The sequence below is a fragment of the Haemorhous mexicanus genome, chromosome 6 (genome assembly GCF_027477595.1).
Source record: "Haemorhous mexicanus isolate bHaeMex1 chromosome 6, bHaeMex1.pri, whole genome shotgun sequence".
In the NCBI taxonomy this organism is placed as follows: domain Eukaryota; kingdom Metazoa; phylum Chordata; class Aves; order Passeriformes; family Fringillidae; genus Haemorhous; species Haemorhous mexicanus.
In genome coordinates, this window is record NC_082346.1 from 26,656,379 (window position 1) to 26,673,490 (window position 17,112).

The following is a 17,112-nucleotide window of genomic DNA, read 5'->3' on the forward strand; positions in this document are numbered from 1 at the left end:
CAGGACCATGTGCATGTGGCCAGCTGCAAGGTAACTTCACTGCTGGTGCCAGTGGGGTCAGCAAAACTGGGGTTTCCAGCACAGCAGCATCTTGTGGCGACAACAGGGGAGTTCTGATACTTTTTTAAAAAAGATTTTTATTGGAAAAGAAAAAGAAAAATTCCAAACGGAGAGCTCCCACCTAGCACTGGTGTTGGCATGGCAAAGGCAGAGGGGCTGCAGCCCCAGCATGAACACACATGGTTAGAAGTGACAGAGGAGACAGTTGCTTCTCAGGATGATGGTTGTGTTTTCCTCAACTGCTGCAGGTAAGTCATGTCCCAGCCAAAGGGATGCTGGAATAAACCCCCTGAGGTGAGAGCAGTCCTTGAGTGAGAAGCTTCAGCGATGGGGTTACTTGGGCATTCAACACCCAGCCCTTCCCTCTGGCACTGGTACCTGGCGGAGGAGCAAGGAGGCTCCTGGGCTTGCAAAAGTATGTGCTAAAGGAAACTCATTTGTGCTGGAGGGTGGAAAAATGTGTGTTCCATCCCAGCTCTCTGAGCACATCCCAGTGAACCCCAACACCAGCCCAGAGGAGGTGAGCAGGATGCACTAGTAGTGCCCATGGGGCAGCAAGGAAGGAGGCAGCCTATCCTGCAGGGTGGGTGGGTTTGCTCTCTACAACACTAATGATTAAAACAAGGCATCTCAGTGAAAGAGGAGGTCATGGAAAAGAGTAAGGAGAGGAGGAAGACTGTAGTGTGGGCCAGCTATGGCTGGACATCCAGTCCTGTAGGCACCATGTTGAGGGGCCGATGAGGATGCTGGTTTCCTGCTCTAGTCCTTCCCCTTGCCCTTCTTTGCTGCATTCAAGAAGCACAGGAGACAAGAGTTAGTGCATCTGCTGGCAGCTCACGGTCCCCCAAACACTGCTGTGGTAGAAATGTAGCCAGCATGGCTGGCTGAGCACGGCGCAGTGGCTGTGTCCCTGCAGGCAGCCTCCTGCCATGCCAAACCACGTTTTGCACCAGTCCTAGTGAAGAGAGCAGGGAATCCCCATCCCATCCCAAAGATGGCAGTGGTTTGTGGGGGGACCAGGGTTTTTCCTAGCAGCACCTCCCACCCAGCCAGCAGCTGGACTTCGCAGTGCAAAGGAAAGAGCATCCTAGGAAATCCAGCAAAGCCAACCCCAACAGGCCAAGGTACCTCTGAAAAACCCCTGGCCAGGGTTGCAACAGGACCCTTCTGGGGACAGGAGTGGTGGGAACTGACCTTTGGACTTCGACTTGATCTTGGAGGAGCAGGGCTTGGTCACATAGACAGTCTCCTCACACTGGGCATTGTACAGGGCTTTCTTCAGGATGCCGGAGCGAGTCTTCAGGCCGGTCTGAGCACTGCAGCCTCCCCAGCTCTCGAATTTGTACTTGCAGTCAGCTAGATGAGAGGGGAGAGGCATCAGAACTAGCTACTGGCAGGACAGTAGCCCCGGTCACTCAGCACAGGGTGGTCCCCAACCACCCCACCTCCATGTACCCACCTCCAAATTTCTTCTTCCAGTTGCAAGGGATCTTGCACTTGAGCTTCTTACTCTCATCTCTGCAAGTTCCCTCGCGGTAGCCCAGGCCACAGTCCTTACTGTTGGGAACACAGGGTCCCCAGCGCCAGTCCTCGCACTTGGAGCCATCCTTCTTTGCCTTTTCTGTGCGGAAAAGTGGAGTGGGTGCTCTCTGCAGGGACAGGGAAGCATGCCCCACTCTGGCCCCTGCCCTGCTGGCCCCGACCCCAGGCTGCCCCTCACCTTTCTTGTTCTTGCCAGCCTCGGTGGTGGCAGCCACCAGGATCAGCACCAGGAGGAGGAAGAGACTCCGAACCTGCATCCTGCCTGTGGAGGAATCAGAGACTTAGGTGGGTTGGAGGTTGGGGTGCAATGTGGTGATGAGGAGGGGCATGGTGGGCTGTGGGCAGCCTGTGCAAGACAGGAGTAGCTGCCTCCATTGCACATACTCACCTACATGTGTGTGTACACCCCTGTGCCCTGCTTCTGCCACCCAGTAGAATATGTTCATTAATTGCAACAGGAAGGTTAATTGTGTACCCCAACAACTGCCTCCCACCAGGGAGCTGCAGGGCTGAGAGATTGTTCCCACCCCTGCAGCCCCTCCATTGCCCTCTATGTGGTCGAAATGTTCTCCCATGGGAACCTCACAGCCCACACACCATCTGGGGAAGGTCCTACAGTTGCCAGCCCTTACCCTCATATTTCTCTGTGGATCCTTTATCCACGACCCAGCAGGCTGCTGCCCCATAACAAAAAGCCTTGGGGTCAGGAAACACAGCTCCCATAGTACCTTACTCCAGTTCCAGAGAATGCCAGGGAGAAGGAAAAAAGCCCAGGAAAAAAAACCTGCTTTCATGAGAGGTCTGAAAGTTATATCAGTGGATTAAACACCAAAAAAAGCACCCACAATGTGGGAGCTCATTGGAGGGATGGAGCCTGCTGCCCACGCCACCCGTGCATGCAGGGGGTGAGCAGGTGTGCACACACCTGGGAGCAGGTTGGGGACAAGGGTGCACACACATAAGGGTTCAGCTCTGAGAATCGAGCCCTGTCCCCCTGCCTCAGTGGCCTTGGTCCATGTGATGGCTCCTCTCTGGCTGCCACCATGAGACTCTGTGGGATGTTGCTGCCAACACTGGGATCCCAGATCCTGCTCTCAGTGGGAACAGGAGTACAGGCATGCAGAGCTAGGTTTTCAAACCTGGAGACCCATTCCTGTTCCCCTAAAGCCTTTTAAGACGCCACCCATATCTGTGTGGCAGCAGGCATCCAGAAAATACATGGCACCTGCCCTGGCTCTGTGATTGGCTTTGCAGGATTGGGCTGTAGAGGGCAGGATGAACCACAGGCCCCAGGGGACATCAGCGAAGGGAAGAGCCTGGGGTCAGCGTTTGCTCCCTCCCGTGGGCTCCCTGGGCAGCACGCCAGGGAGAGCAGCATCCCACATTACTCAGGCTCCAGTGCACTCACCCTTCATGCATCCGCCGCCAAGCTGCCAGCTTCTCTCTGCATTGAACTGTCACAGGGAATTACACAGACTGGCTGGCTGAGGGCACAGTCATGGGGCTGGGATCTGCCTTCCCCCTCACCCAGCCCGGCTGGGAGCCATCCTGCCAAGCACAGCACAGCTCAGCTCTGCTCCCACCCCTCTGCCTTCACAGGGGACAAGGGCTCAGCCAAGATGGGCTGGTTACAGATGACAAGGCTGGAGCTGAGCTGACTTACAGACATGGCTGTCCCACTTTTTGCAGCGGCTCTTGTGGGGTAGCACCTCTGACATCCACATTATTTACACCATGACCCTGGTTTAACGTGTTCTGTTAACTTCTCCCATCCTTTGCTGCAGAGCATTTCCCTGTGCTCCTTGTACCTAGCTCCCAGCCCAGCACCTTCTGCTCAGGCCTTTCAGATATGGTCTTCTCCAAGGCAGACAGCCCCAGCTGCTGTGCTCACCCCTGCCTCACCTCCAGGCACGGGCTCCCTCTGTTTGCCACGGGTGCAGTGGGGCCCTGCCCACATATATGGAGGGATGCTAGAAGGATACCCTCTGAGGGGATGACCAGCTACAGCCCCTGAATTTGCCCACAGGCTTAGCCCAGCACATCACCATCCCCAGGCAAAGGTCTGCAGTGACCTTCAGTCATGGTTCATCCTAAAGCATTCATAAGGAAAAGGGAGTGCAGTTTCCCAACTGGTTTTCCAAACAGCCAGGCAAAGAAGAGTTTTTCCTGGCTGGGCTGACAGCACCTTCAGGCATGCTCGCACAGCCCTACTCCTCCTGTGTCCCTGCGGGGCCCTGGCTTCTCTCCTCAGATGGTGGCTGGCTCCCACATGACATCAGTCCCTGTTCTCTCTCCCCCCCTCCTCCTCTAGCTGCTCTGGGTTTTTATGATCTAGAATTAGCTGTAAAAAGAAAAATGAAATCACCTGGTGAAGATGAAGCTCTAAAAAGAAAAATCACCTGGTGAAGCTGAAGCAGAGCTCAAATACCCACTATTGCAATGGGAACGCTCGGACCTCTCTCCGGAAACCATTCCGGGGCAAGTAGTGCCACCGACTTCTCCTAATGCGGCCCACACATCTTCCACAGCTCCTGATCCCTCAATGCTGACCCCATTCGCTCCCGGGAACGGAGCAGCAGCTGGGCTGGCACCCCCCTCACAGCCCCTTTTCCAGGAGTGGGACCTCTCGGCTCGGCTTTGCTCGGCTCAAATTGCAGCTGGCTCTGGCAGTGGTGGGCGCAGGGCTGCTGTCCTCCCTCTGCGGGCTGAGCTGCTTCCCAGCCTCCGGGCAGGCAGCCCGGCACTCGAGGAGCCAGCCCAGCGCTCGGGAAGCCCGTGTCCTGGAGCGACCGCGACAGTAGGAAGTTCCCTGCTGCCTGGAAAGGGGACACCGAGCATGTGCCCGTGAGCCAAGGCGTTGGCACGGCCAAGAGGCTTTCCTAGAGGTGCTGAGGGAAGCAGGGGGGCTGTGGGGCTCTCCAGCAGGCGGCCTCACCTTCCCCTCGCAGTGAAGAGAAGGCGCTTCAAGGGAAGATGATTCTTCCCCTGCACTGAGAGCAGAGAGGGGAGCAGGCAGCGCCCTTCCGCACCTCTGCCCTCTGCTCCCTCCTCGGGGTAGATGCTGTGCCGTGAGCCCCGTAGAGCCTTTCCCTCGCCCTCCGGAGAGGCGGGCGGTGGTCGATCCCCGCTCCGGGGCAGCTCCCCGGGCTCCGATCGGAGGATCTCCACCAGCTGAGTTCTCGCCGAACCAGTGTGGGGTGCTTCCCCAGAGGAATGGGGAGTAGGATACCGGGCCACTGACTCAACCCGTCGGCTCTCCAGGAGCCCTGACTCCCTACCAAACTCCATCCTTCTGCATCTCCAGGCTCTTCCCTGGCTCCTCTCAGGCAATGCCGCACCGGGGGGGCACCACCCCCGGTCCTTCGGCCCCAGCCGACCTTTTCTGCAGGTCCTCCCCAGCCAGAGCCTATCCCCCACCCCGGCAAAGCTCCTTCCAGCTCCGGGGAGCCCTCAGCCTGGATGACCGCCGCCTCCCTGGGGAGATGATGGGCGGTCGCAGCCGGCCTCGCCCGGGGCGCCCATCTCGGTGGGGCCCGACCCCGAGAGCTGTGCGGGGCCGCACTCACCTGCGGAGCGGAGCGGAGCTGCTGCCTTTGTGTGGCGGCCGCGTGCGGAGCCCCGCGCGGCGCACAGCGGCCCCTGACGTCGGGCTCGGCTGGCAGCAAAAAGGTGGGTTTTTAGCCCAAAACTTTTGCAAGCTCCTCCTCTGCCCCCCGGCAGGCACAAAGGCAGGGCGGCGGAGGGGCGGCCCGGGGGCAGGCTGGCCCCTCGGCCGGGGGGGCGGGGGCCTCCTCAGCCGGGAGTGAGCTGGGCCCGGGGAGCGTCAGGTCCCGCGGGGCACGGCTCCTGTCCCTTGTCCCCTCTCATCTTCCTGCTGTGCTCTCCAACCCCTACCCGCGGTTCGGTACCAGGGAAGCTGTGCGGGTTCAGTTGACCATGCACCCCAACATCAACGAGTGGCCAAGGGTGCACAGCTGAACAGCTGGGCAGCGTCTCCCCTGGGGGCTGCTGCTCTGAGTTCCAATGGAAGCTGGCCCCGGGGGCATCCCCAAGCCTCGGTGGAATATAGGGAACCACGCTGTGTCTCCACCAGCTCCGTGGATGCCTCCTTCTCCATCAAGGCCACTGGCATCAATGGACAGACCTTTCATGATCTCTGCCCTTTTCACCCTTTTCTGCTTGCGCTGCCCCTCATGGGAAGTTGCCAGGAAAGCGGTACTTGCTCAGCACCCAGAGCAGCACATCACTTACATGGTGTCCCAAGTGTCTCCCCAGTTCCATCCCTTGTGACCCGCCTGCCCATCCCCAGCTCAGCCATACTGCAGCCCTTGTCCTTGGACCAAGCAGTTGTATCCAACTGCTGGTGGAGGATGAAAAGGACCTTGCAGATGTGACTGCTCCTTTCTCCCATCCACCAACTTTTCTTGGGAGGTGAGCAAGGCAGCAGCAAAGCCAATTCCCTTTTGGAGTTAGCAGCCAGAAGGGAGAATATCATGCAAGAAAAATGGGGCTCTGGTAGGGAATAGAGCCATTTCTCCATCTCTTATCCTGGAAGAAGTCTGCTGAGAGTAGGGCTGCCACAGGAGGGGTTGCAGGGTGGGGCTGTTTTTTATGAGCTGCTTCAAAACCAGGAATCACTTTCCAAGAGATTGCCACATTTAATTGCCAGTCTGCCAGCAGTTTCCTAAACATCTGCAGAGGTTTTGAGGAGAGTTGGTAAATGTGGGAACATGTCATCTCCCCTTCCTGCTGCACACACAGCAAGAGGTACTGCCCTGTGTAGTGAGGGATCTGGAGATGCCAGGCTGTATGTTTGAGCCCAGGATGCAGAAATGGATCCTGATAGCTGGGCAGGTAGCAAAGCCAGTAACCTGCCCCCATTGCTGCGCCTTTAAACTCAAACTGAAGAAAGCTGCTGAGACAAACTCCAATGTAAAAAAGAAGGACCTAGGTGTACATCAGGTTTGCACGTCTGAATCACAAGACTGTGATGAGCAAAGCAGGGCCTATAGAATTGTTAAAGAACTAGGTGTGGAGCAAGCACTGCTGCTTCTCTTCAACTGTTTCTGGCCAGGAGCTGAAGATCTCGCTGGAGTCCCCAGAGCACAGCAGCCTGAGGTACAGTGAAGCCCTATGTGAATTTTCACTCGTTCCTGGGGACCAGGAGACAAGTGCTAGCTAGCTGTGTGAGAGAGCAGAGATGCATTGGTGCACATCAGTCTCAGCAGTGGCTGTGCTTGGTCCCTTTGGGCTCTTTCTGAGGGACATGAGGGTAATGGCTCCTTCCCCAGCTCAAATTAGCAGCTGTGACTGCAGAAAGAGGCCTCATACTGAGGAATGGAGGAAAAAAGAGGGAGTGTGACCAGCCCAGGTGCATTTCCCTGCAATTGGTTAACTTGAGCTTTTTACCTCTTAAAATGTCACAATCTAATTCATGGCAGGTTAGCTCTGCATTTTCCATCTCTGGTCAATCCTGGTCCTTGGGGAACTGGTAGTGGATGTTGCTGCAGTGTCAGTGCAGGGACGCAGCCATGCATGGGAGAGGAATGACCTTTTCCTTGTTGAGGTGTGTGCCAGGTAATCATTAACAGGGCCAACTGCTGTCACCCCAGCTCTGCTAAGCTGGGGCTGGGCTTGCATTGCTTTCTCCAGCCTGCACACATGTGCCTGGTGCCTACACCCCAGGCGTGCTTCCATCCCACAGGAGGGCAGACAGATCTCCAAATCTCCAGCGCCTGACTGAAAAGGAGAAAGAGGGCATGTTGATATCCTTTGGAGAGAAGGGCAGGACTCTGCCCCAAAGGTACACTGCCCCTCTTCCAACACTCCTCATCGGAGTGATCACATAGCAGGACTGCTTTTCTTCCCCACTGTATATTTGACACTGGGGCGGCTGGAAGACTCCGATTGCCATGGTTACTGACAGCCTCCCTGCTGAGATGTGGGCCAATTGCCAGCATGCGGGGGTCTGGGCACTGGAGCAGAGCGGGCCCCCTCCTCCCAGTTGCACGTACACCTGGTCCCTGGGGAGGCCAGGACAATTTGGTGTGCCTTACACCTGCTACAGATCCTCACTGTTAGCTCTGGGCAGGAGGTAAGGTTTGAAGACCATGAAAGAAGCACAGTGGGGGTGGAAGGGACAATGCAGGCAGGGAAGGAGGCTGCTTCTCCAGGCAGAGAGGGGCTGGCTGGAGCACTAGGCGGGCTGCCAAACTGCCCCTAGAAATACGAGTCTGAGGTATGAGTATAGCTTCTCAACACCCACTGGCTCCATCACCAGCATGCCATCAGCTACTGCAATTACCTCCTTTTTCAAAGAAAACTCCACAGGATAGAATTGTGTTGGCCACAGTCATCCTTATGGGTCTGAGCCTGGAAGCAGAAGTGTCCCTAATCCTCTGCTTTTGTAATCAGAGAGCGGTCCTTCCACCAGAGCGGCAGAGATAATCCCTACTCTCAGTGCTCAGCACTGGAGGCAGAAGCCCAAGACTCCCTGCTGGAGCTGGAAATGAATAGGAAGAGCCCCTGGCAGGCTCATCTCCCGCAGAGCAGCATGGCTGGGGACAGCTCACCACAAAAAAAGGCCAACAAATGTTTTGAAACTGGAGGCTGGATGCTGCTGTAGAATCCACTGACAGCTGTGGCAGCTGCTGGGACTGCTGCCTTTGCCCCAAGGAGGAATAGCAGGCTGCTGACTCACACTTCCAAGGCCTTCTGGATCACTTGGGAAGGCAGTGCACTTTCTCCCTTTCCCACATTACACTGAGCATTGATGTAAGACGCAGAACGGAGGAGAAGGTCCCTCAGGACAAAGACCCCGTATCTAGCAACTGTCCCAGGAGGATGCTGTGCTAGGAAGTGAACAAAGACTTGGGCCAGCAGGGAACTCCCAAAAGTACCCCCAAGTGTGGACAGGGGCAGAGACCTTGGGATCCAACCTTGTTTGTGCCATGCAGGACATCCATTGTGCAGTGCCCGCTGCAATCTTGCGGATGCAGCAAGAAGACAGGAACTAAAACATCAATCTCTTTATTTCAATGGCAAGAAACAACAACATCCAAACAGTCAAAGTTGAAAAGCAATGGGAACACAGGCTCATGCCAGGCCCTGGGCCAGCTGGAGCCAGCACCCTCACATAGTTCCAAAAATACAATCCTACAACAATGTCTAAGAAACACAGACCCAGGTATTGCACAGAACCCCTGCCCTCAGGGGGCAGGGTAACCAACACCCCCTCCTTCTTCACCAAAATATAAGCAGGCTTGGAATTGCACAGCAATTGCTCAGCTCACAGGTGCACGGAGGGGCCGGGCAGGGAGGGGGACAGTGTGTCTCTCAACTACCTGTACAAAAACTATAAGGGAGAAAGGGGAAAGATGAGGCTCTAAATGCCTCTGGGCCAAGTTGGGCATCCTGTCTAGGGCAGCAGTGGTGTGAACCTCTGAGAAGATGACAGTGCTGTGTCTATTAGTAGCCTGCCAGCAGTGCTGATGAGAACTCCAGGCACTTCTGGAGTGTCCCAGCTGTCAATGCAATAGTACACTATCATTATGATTTGCCAATACTGACACTGGCCCCTGGGCACCCTGCACCGCCCTGTGCCTCTGTTCCCCAGTACATCATCTCCTTTCCTTCAAGGAAACCCTGCCCCTGGGCAAAAAGTCTGAAGGGTATTCTGGTTCCCTAAAGTATCCTCATACCCTTTTCTTGGTAGTAGGAGGAATTCAAACAGTGTCACCCAGCACTACCCAGTGGGCACAGCTGTGTGTGAATGCAGCGGGGCTGCACAGACCACACACAGCATCAGTAGTATCCTCTCCTAGAGTCAAGATGTGAACAGCAGCCCCCTTCACAACCACAGCCTACCCAAAAGTGCCAAGCAGGTCTGCTAGGCTCCAAGCCATCAGCTTTCCTGCTCTGTGGGCACCTCCTGGTCTCAGACTCAGTTCTGCAAAAGCCTTGCTTAAGGCCTGCCTTGATGTCTTGGCATCAAGCGCGTACAGCATCAACAGGGGAGATGGATTGTGGTGCCTCGTACCCCATGGCAGGTGGTTGGTGAAACTCCATCCCACCGCAGGCATGAGTCAGGGCTAGGAGCTCTGGTGGTTCCTGGGAATCCAAATCCCTCTTTCTACTAAAACTGGAGAGGGTAAGTTCATGGTCTGCCCAGGTGGATTCTGTCTCAGCTGGGTGAGCTCCCTGCAAAGCCCTGTGCCCAGTTTGGGGAATAGCAGGAGTCAGCCTAAGAGGATGCATGTTGCCAGGTTGGGGGGCAGGAGGGGATCCCTGAGAGCAGCACTGACCCCAGCACTGCCCGTCCAGCCCCGTGCAAAGTCTAGCATTGAGGGGGGGAAACTGAAGCAAGGAGGGCAGCTGAATTTAACTCACCATTTGGGAAATAAAACAGGCCTCACTTCTGCCACTGCACCAGCTGAGTGCAGCCGTCCACCATCCTGCAGCGGGCTCACAAAAAGATGCTCAGCAGAGTGGGTGTACAAACTGATCCACCTAGCCCCATGGAGAGAAGCGTGGTGGGAAGGTTTGATAGCCTTCCTCTATGCCATCCCAGCCCTGAGTCAGATTGCTGACTGAGCACTAGAGGCCCAACAGGAGAGCACCTGCTGCCCTACTGCTGGCTGCACCAGACCCAGATGCTCTGAGGAAAGGCTGGATCCACAAGTGATTTCTCTCCTGCTGCAGAAGAGAAGGGCAACAGAGAGACCTGGTGCAGCCCCAGGAGGGAGGAGAAGGCAGGGCCAGTGAGTTGTGGTGCTTCCTTTGGGGCAGTCTGCAGCTGACAGCCTCTGCAGTCTGTCCATGCAGCCTGTGCCCCCCACAGCTGTGCCAGACAGGAGAGGAGGAACAGGACACAAACCTAGCCAAGCACCTAAAAGAGGGGCACTGCCAGCAGAGAGAGGGGCTGAACAATGATATCCCATAAGGATTATAGGTAGGAGCCTATGGAAGGGGCACTGGCATTACTCCCATGAACAAGGGTGCCTTGGGGGCTTCAGCCTGGCCTGCTCCAACATGGCTGGGGGATAGAGCCCACCTAGGGCAGGGAATGTGGTGAATGAGAGGTGAAGGGGTGGACACACAAAGAATCAGTCTTCAAGTCTGAAATGTCAATTGTCCTCATAAACAGAGTTCCAGCCCAGCCTGGTGCAGAGCTCTTCTGTATCCATCTCCAGGGACCAGGCTGGCATCTGGGGAGGGTCAGGCCAGATACAGCTCTGCCAGTTGGCATTGTACTCTTCTCATCCTGCATGAGCTGGCTTGGGCTAAGGCACACCAAGCACTACACAGCTGTCTCCTGGTCCTCCCGCTGGATCATCTGGTAGTGCTGTCGGTTCTCGAGGTAGGCAGCTAAGTCAGGGTCATTGGCTTTCTCAGCACGGTGCTTCGGGGTGTCTCCCTGCACAGGGGAGGCAAGAAGTCAAGAGCGCTGAACGCTGCCTAAAGGTCGCTTTGGCACACAAACACGTCCCCGTTCCCCCATGTGGCTGTGTCCAGCAGAGCCTGCAGCCAAACCCCAAGTCAGGCGGCAGCTAAATGTCCATGTGCTCACCATGGGATCAAAGTGTGTTCCTGAGGAGCCTGACTACTGCAGGCCTGGGAGCTGTCCCCTGAAGGGCCATCAGCTCCAGGCATGGGCTAGGACATTACTGACCCTGGGCAACACAAGACACCCAAGAAGATACAAAGGCTGGTCCCCCTGACCTGCTCTTTCCCTGTGCTGGGGAGCCAGGCGGGAAAGGGTGAGGAATGAGGGGTATGTCTGGGGAATGCCCAAGCATACCAACCCCCCTTCCCTCTCACAGCCTGGCTAGCGTGCTCCAGCTCCCGAAGGAGGATCACATTTCACCAGCTTATTGCAGCCATCTGGATTGTGTCCACTAATGAACTCCCGCACTCCATAAAAAGCAAATCTGTTAACAGCTCCCAGCTCTGCCTCCTCTCCCCCTTCCCTCCCCCTGCTCCGTGCTCCACCTCTCCAAGTGCCCAGGCTCTGCTGTGCCACTGAGAAAGGCCACAGAAACCTGGCGCTCTGCCACTGCCACTGAAAACCAGCCCTGGAAGGGATACTCGTTCTGTCCGGCTCATCCCCTGGTGCACAGCAGGGCAGAGGCAGCTGCAGCAGTGTGCCGGGGCCACCGAGCAGCCCCCAGCTATATTTCTCTATCAGGAACAATGGTCAGACATGCAGAGTCCTCCACTGGGTGTGGATGTGGCTGTGCACAAAAACCCATCCATGTGTGGCTGCAGAGAGGTATCATGCAGCAAGAAATCTCCTTGGGATGTGCACCCCAAGACTGGGAACACCCTGTGGTTCTATACACAACCCCTAGCAGCCACACTATCAGGGGACAGAGACCACTCTTTGCTTTGGGGCTGGCTCTCCTTGATGGCCTCCTCCCCACATCCCCTGAATGCAATCACTCATTTAACAGAGGAGGAATTAAGCTTCTTTCCTGTTCCCCTGCAGAAGCCCCTCTGCATCACTGCCTGCCTGCAGCCTGAAACCGGAGCTGCCAGGGCCTCCCTGCCTGGCTGGATTGAGGCACTCCAACTGATAAGGCTCAGCCTCCCTCACCACTGCAGGGAGCGGGATCAGTCTGCTCCAAACCCATGCTACAGGTCTGCTGCTGGGGTTTCTAATGAGGTGGATCCTGCCTGTGCAGGCAGGCTGTGACCCTGAGCCCCTGAGAGGTCAGTGCAGCAGCACAGCGGGGTCCCCAGGCAGCCACAAACCCGACATGCGACATGCTTTTGCACAGGCACGTGCAAACCCATTCCCTGGGGCAGCCGCATGCCTGAGCAAGGCTCCCTTTTGTGCTGGCAGGCTGGGGGCTGTTCCTCTCCTTCAGGCAAATGATGGGGCTGGGGACAGAGAGGGGCCATGCACCCCAAATTGCCCTCTCCTCTTGCCTCTGCCAGCTAAGTCTCCATTTAGGCCAGCCCCACTCTGGGCCCTGAGCAAGGCCTGAGCCTTAGACAGGACAAAGGAAGAGAGATGGGGAGCCAGACATTATCTGTGCTGCATTCTCCTGGCAGCTGGCAAACAGAGATGTGCACTGTCTAAATTGAACCCCAAGTTACACCATCACCAGCACCCCTCAACTGGGCTCCTAATGGGTGTCCCAGACCCACAGATTGCACCTTCTTGGCTTGTTCTACATCACCTCTGCTACAGCCCAACACTACAAGCCTCCACCAGAGAGATCCAACCACATTCTCTCTGCCATATGCCATCCCAGGGAACCTCCTGTACCAAAATATGGCCTCAAGCCCTCCCCTTTTGCATCTCTTCTGTCAGGGTTGGCACAATTCCCTGACACTAAGGCACAGCTCAATTAACTCGGCATGTGAGAGAAAGTGCTGCCACTGCTTGCTCCTGCTCCCCGCAGGCCAGCTTTACCCACCAAGAGGAGCTCCCAAATCCCCCATCATGACTGCCGGTGGGGGAGAGCGGGGGAATCCTGCAGCTGGGAGGGAGAATGTCCTTGCTCTGACCCCTGAGGGTGGGAAGGGGGAGACAGGGATGAGACATTCCAGCCCCTTGCTGCTAATTTAATAAAACAAGAGGGAGAGAAGCACTAGGAGAGGAGGGATTTAACCCCTCTGTAGCTGGGCTCTACTGGGCAAGCATGGGAACTCCATCTCAGCTCCTCTCTGACTGGCAAACACCTCACCCAAAGCACCCCTGCTCTGCTCTCCTGCTGGTTCTGCTCCTTGCCAGCTCTCTGGTCACCCTAGAAAGCCCCACTGCCACCGTTCCCGCTGTCACCTGCAGGTCTGTCTTCATGAGCGAGGCCCCAGCCTCCACGATGTAGTGGCAGATAGTGCGCTGGCGTAAGGCTGCAGCCTGGTGCAAGCTGGTTTCACCGCTGAGGAGGAGAAAGCAGGAGATGTGAGATGTCCCCCTGAACAGGGACAATCAGCACATGCAGGTGGTAGCAAGAGACAGCAATTCAGCGGCAGCAGCAGCTGATGGTAAGTTGTGTGTTTGTCCAGGCAGAGGAGGGGGGTGCTACTCAAGGGCAGTCTGTCCAAAAGGGACTGGGAATCATGGCTGGCAATTAGAACAAGGGCAACTGAAGCTCCCCTATAACTGGTCACTTCACAGAGGGTCTGGCCAACAGGTAATGCAAGTCAGGCAGTGACTTACTTCTCCTCCTCTGTGGCATCAAGGATTTCTGAAGGAGCTGTGGAAAGAAAAAGTGCAGGTGAGTGAGACCTGGCTCTGGGGCAGAGACAGACCTGCCTACTCCCTGGTCACAGTCCGCATCATTCCATAGGGGCTGCTATTTTCATGCTGCCTGCAAAAGTCCTAGCTCCAAAGAACTCAGGTCATCAATGGCATCTGAGCCCAGCTGATCCCAGGAAAGAAGTGGTTGTGGACTCACTACAGAGAAATATCGAAATAAAAATAAAGCTGTTTGTATTTCAGTGGGAACTGCCAAAAACAACCGGTCAGCTGCCCTGAGGGCAGAAGCAAGATACTGAGAAATGTTTCCCAGAGACATGCTGATCCCTGCCAGGATGCAGCAGTGGCCATGAGGACACCTCAGTACTGGCAGACAGATGACAGGAAAAGCCCATACACCAGAAGAATGATGCAGCATACCCAGAGGGAAGGGATCTAAGGGCAGGATCACTCCCTCTGAGCAGAGGGTTGATTTTTTTATGGCTGCCAGGCTCCTTTGCTAAGAGTGGCACTCTGACTCCTGCTCACCATTCTCGATGATGTATTTGACGATGTCCTTGCTTCCTGATTTGACAGCATGGTGGAGGACAGTCTGGCCCGAGGAATCTCGCACCATCAGGTCTCTTCCAGCTCGGTGCAGCTCTTGGAACTACAGGATTGTCAGATTGCTCAGGATGAGTTGCATTTCCCAGCTCCAAGCCCCAGCATTATGTGCCTGGAGTGTCTGACAGGTTGTGTGGATACTTGGTGGGGAGCTTTGTCCAGCTCAGCCATGTTACCAAGTCCCTTCCCTTCTCCTCCCTTCCCTTTGTGTCTCCCAGGAGATGAACAAGGGCTCCTTGCCAGAAGCCTGCCTGGTTTCTAGCCACCACTCCTGAAGGAAGGCCTTTGACAGGTGCTGCTCCAGGACAACTGGGGAGCAGGGCTGGCAGGGCTTCCCTTAGCCCAAGAGGCACACCAGCCCAGGAGCCAGCCTTGGCTGCTCATTGCAGCAGGCTGCTGGAGCACCTACCTTGATGAAGTTGCCACTCTTGGCAGCTTCTATCAGAAGGTTGTCTGCAAAGAGAGATGCGTCAGGGTCAGAAAAGTCTACCTGGAACACTGCTTATTTAATCCGGAGACAAGAGCTAGGCACTAGAGGTGTGGAGCAGGAGCACAAGCTCCTCCAGGGATTAACCCCTTGGTCAGACTGCATGGGTCCTCCACCTTCAGGAATGCAAGGAACAAGCCAGGGAAAGGAAAGAGACACCATGTAGCTAGGGGTGCAGCCAGATCTCAGCCCTAGGGAGGTGCAGGGGGAGTAGTCTCTGCCCTTGGGCAGGGTAACTTGTGATAAAAATGGGGAGTAGGTCTCCTGGGCATCAGCCAGCAGCCAAGATTCCTCTCACCAATGACTCACTCACACCTCCAGACTCCAATCAAGCTTCAGGAAACTCCTTCCATTTGTTCAGCTTGGTGAGGCCCCTGATCTAGTGCTCCCATCTCCCCAGGGAGAGGCAGAGACAGCCTCCCAACCCAGTTCACAGTGCTCAGCTCTGCAGGTGGGGGATTAACCCCTTGCCACATCATTTCCCGCATGTTGGAGCTGGGAAGGCGGCTGGCTGGGCCACTCCACAAATAACTGTCAGGTTTCTTGTGCTCACCTCTGGGTCACGTGCTTGCAGGGCTCCATGTTTCAGAACACATGGAACAACAGGGCTCCTCCCTGCTCACCAGGGAAAGGACAGGCCAAAAAAACCCATGGCAGGAAAACAAGAGTGCAGCCTGAGAGGGGGTATGACCAGGAGTAGGACTCCACTCACCTTTATGTGGGAGGCAGTGCTCAGGCTCAGTGCTGGAAGGGAAGAAGAGAAAGTGTAACTAACCCTGTCAGCCCTGGAAGCAGATGGCCCTAATGGGCATGCCACCATTAGAGGGATGGAGAAACCTGCCTGAGGCACTCCTTCTTCCCTGATCTGGGTTCTTCCTCATCCCCACGCCCATTTCTACTGCTGCTCCTGGTGCCATTGCTCATCCATACTCATCACTGGCCTTGGTTTGGCTGAGAGACACCCTTGTCCTCTGCCCCATAGGCCAGCTGCTGTAGCTTGACCCCATGGCTGAGTCACCTGGTGATGCCGCACTACTTAGGGCAGCATTGGCAGAGGAACAAGAAAAACAGGACTTCATCTCATCCCTTGGTCTTACTCAACACTGAATTCCTGCTTACTTCCAGCTCCCCTGTAATCTGGCCCAAGGATAAATGCTGTGAAGCCAACCCTAGCTCTCCCATCACTGCCCATTCTTCCTGAGGCCCAGCACCCCCAATTCAGACTCACCTGGGGGCAGGAGAGGAGGGTGGAGAGGAGGAACAGGAAGGAAATGCAAAATGGTGCCCAGGGGGTGTGGCAGATGAGTCCACGAGGTCAGGCATGGCAGGGGAAGTGCTCACAGTCTGAGTGACCACTAGCTCTGGGTCCAGCACATAGAGCTCATCCTGAGAGATCTCTGTCACATAGTTGAGGTGTTCCTGAAAGACACAAGTCAGGACATGCTTCCTTAGAAGCAACACCTACTTCTGCAAAATGATATCCCCTAATATGCCAGTGGGTGGGTTTGTGGCCCACCCATTTGCACAGCAGAGCAATGGTGGCTTGAACAGTTTTGTGCCTGGGAGCCTTTGCATCCCGTTGTTATTTCCAGGCTTCCTATCTCCTGCTGCCTTAGCAACCTTGTAAACCTTATCTCCACATCCCCCTCCCCAGATCATTAGGGAAAGTATCTAATACTGGTGAAGATGACCCCAGCTGGCAGGTCCCCTGGCCAGCCTTGCTACGTTTGCTATTCCTGACCTGCTGCACTGGAGTGCCCTGCAGACAGCTTTCAACCCAAGGTTCTGCGCTACCACCCAGGCTTCTTCCCTTTTCTCTAGAAACCTGGAGGTGCTGAGCCTGGTCCTGGGCCAGGCTCGTCATGCCATCCCTCTGGGGGGTGCCAAAGACCAGGGCAGTGGTATGAGACCTGTGTGGCCCTAAGGCTATGCCTGCCTGCTGGTCTATGTGCAGGTGGGACACCCAAGCACCTTCCCAGGGGACGACGGTGCAGGATGAGGCTGCACTCACCTGTGCGCGGTCTATCCTGTAGAACCGATCGGCCGTGGTTGCTGTAAGACAGGAACAGAATGAGATGGGCTGATCCTTGGTGCGAGACAAGGGAGACGGCCTCTTCCCACTGTGAGTGACAGTGAGCTATACAGCCACTTCATGGCTTGCACAGAGGGTACAGCAAAGCAAACAGCAGCCTCTGACCAGGAGCAAACCACT

The 17,112-nt window shown here is 55.9% G+C and overlaps 2 protein-coding genes across 9 annotated transcripts in view; both read right to left on the reverse strand.

Moving 5' to 3' along the window:
- Positions 1-117: 117 nt before the first annotated feature.
- On the reverse strand, positions 118-5,295 carry MDK (midkine). Its single transcript, XM_059849417.1, has 5 exons — positions 5,169-5,295; positions 1,781-1,864; positions 1,520-1,681; positions 1,255-1,416; positions 118-845 (listed from the first exon to the last, which is right to left on the reverse strand). Exons 2-5 carry the CDS (start codon positions 1,857-1,859, stop codon positions 820-822), a joined length of 429 nt encoding a protein of 142 aa, XP_059705400.1. The 5' UTR covers positions 1,860-1,864; positions 5,169-5,295; the 3' UTR covers positions 118-819.
- A 3,320-nt stretch (positions 5,296-8,615) lies between these two features.
- Positions 8,616-17,112, reverse strand: part of DGKZ (diacylglycerol kinase zeta) — a 48,256-nt gene continuing 39,759 nt past the window's right edge. For 7 of the 8 annotated variants that reach the window (XM_059849398.1, XM_059849400.1, XM_059849399.1 and 4 more), the window contains 8 exons: positions 16,912-16,952; positions 16,129-16,319; positions 15,613-15,644; positions 14,823-14,866; positions 14,339-14,459; positions 13,772-13,808; positions 13,391-13,490; positions 8,616-11,017 (listed from right to left, as the gene is read on the reverse strand). In XM_059849398.1, the coding sequence (XP_059705381.1) occupies positions 10,901-11,017; positions 13,391-13,490; positions 13,772-13,808; positions 14,339-14,459; positions 14,823-14,866; positions 15,613-15,644; positions 16,129-16,319; positions 16,912-16,952 (683 nt within the window). In that variant the 3' untranslated portion in view covers positions 8,616-10,900. The remainder of the gene's footprint in view (positions 11,018-13,390; positions 13,491-13,771; positions 13,809-14,338; positions 14,460-14,822; positions 14,867-15,612; positions 15,645-16,128; positions 16,320-16,911; positions 16,953-17,112) is intronic. The other variant, XM_059849395.1, reaches the window with a different exon arrangement.

Bases quoted from the DNA above. Each gene is read 5' to 3' on its own strand.
- MDK (XM_059849417.1), bottom strand. From the start codon at position 1,859: ATGCAGGTTCGGAGTCTCTTCCTCCTCCTGGTGCTGATCCTGGTGGCT. The intron at 1,417-1,519 runs GTGGGTACATGG...CCTCTCATCTAG, and splicing joins CTGGAAGAAGAAATTTGGAG to CTGACTGCAAGTACAAATTC. The intron at 846-1,254 runs GTCAGTTCCCAC...TCTTGAATGCAG, and splicing joins GATCAAGTCGAAGTCCAAAG to CAAAGAAGGGCAAGGGGAAG.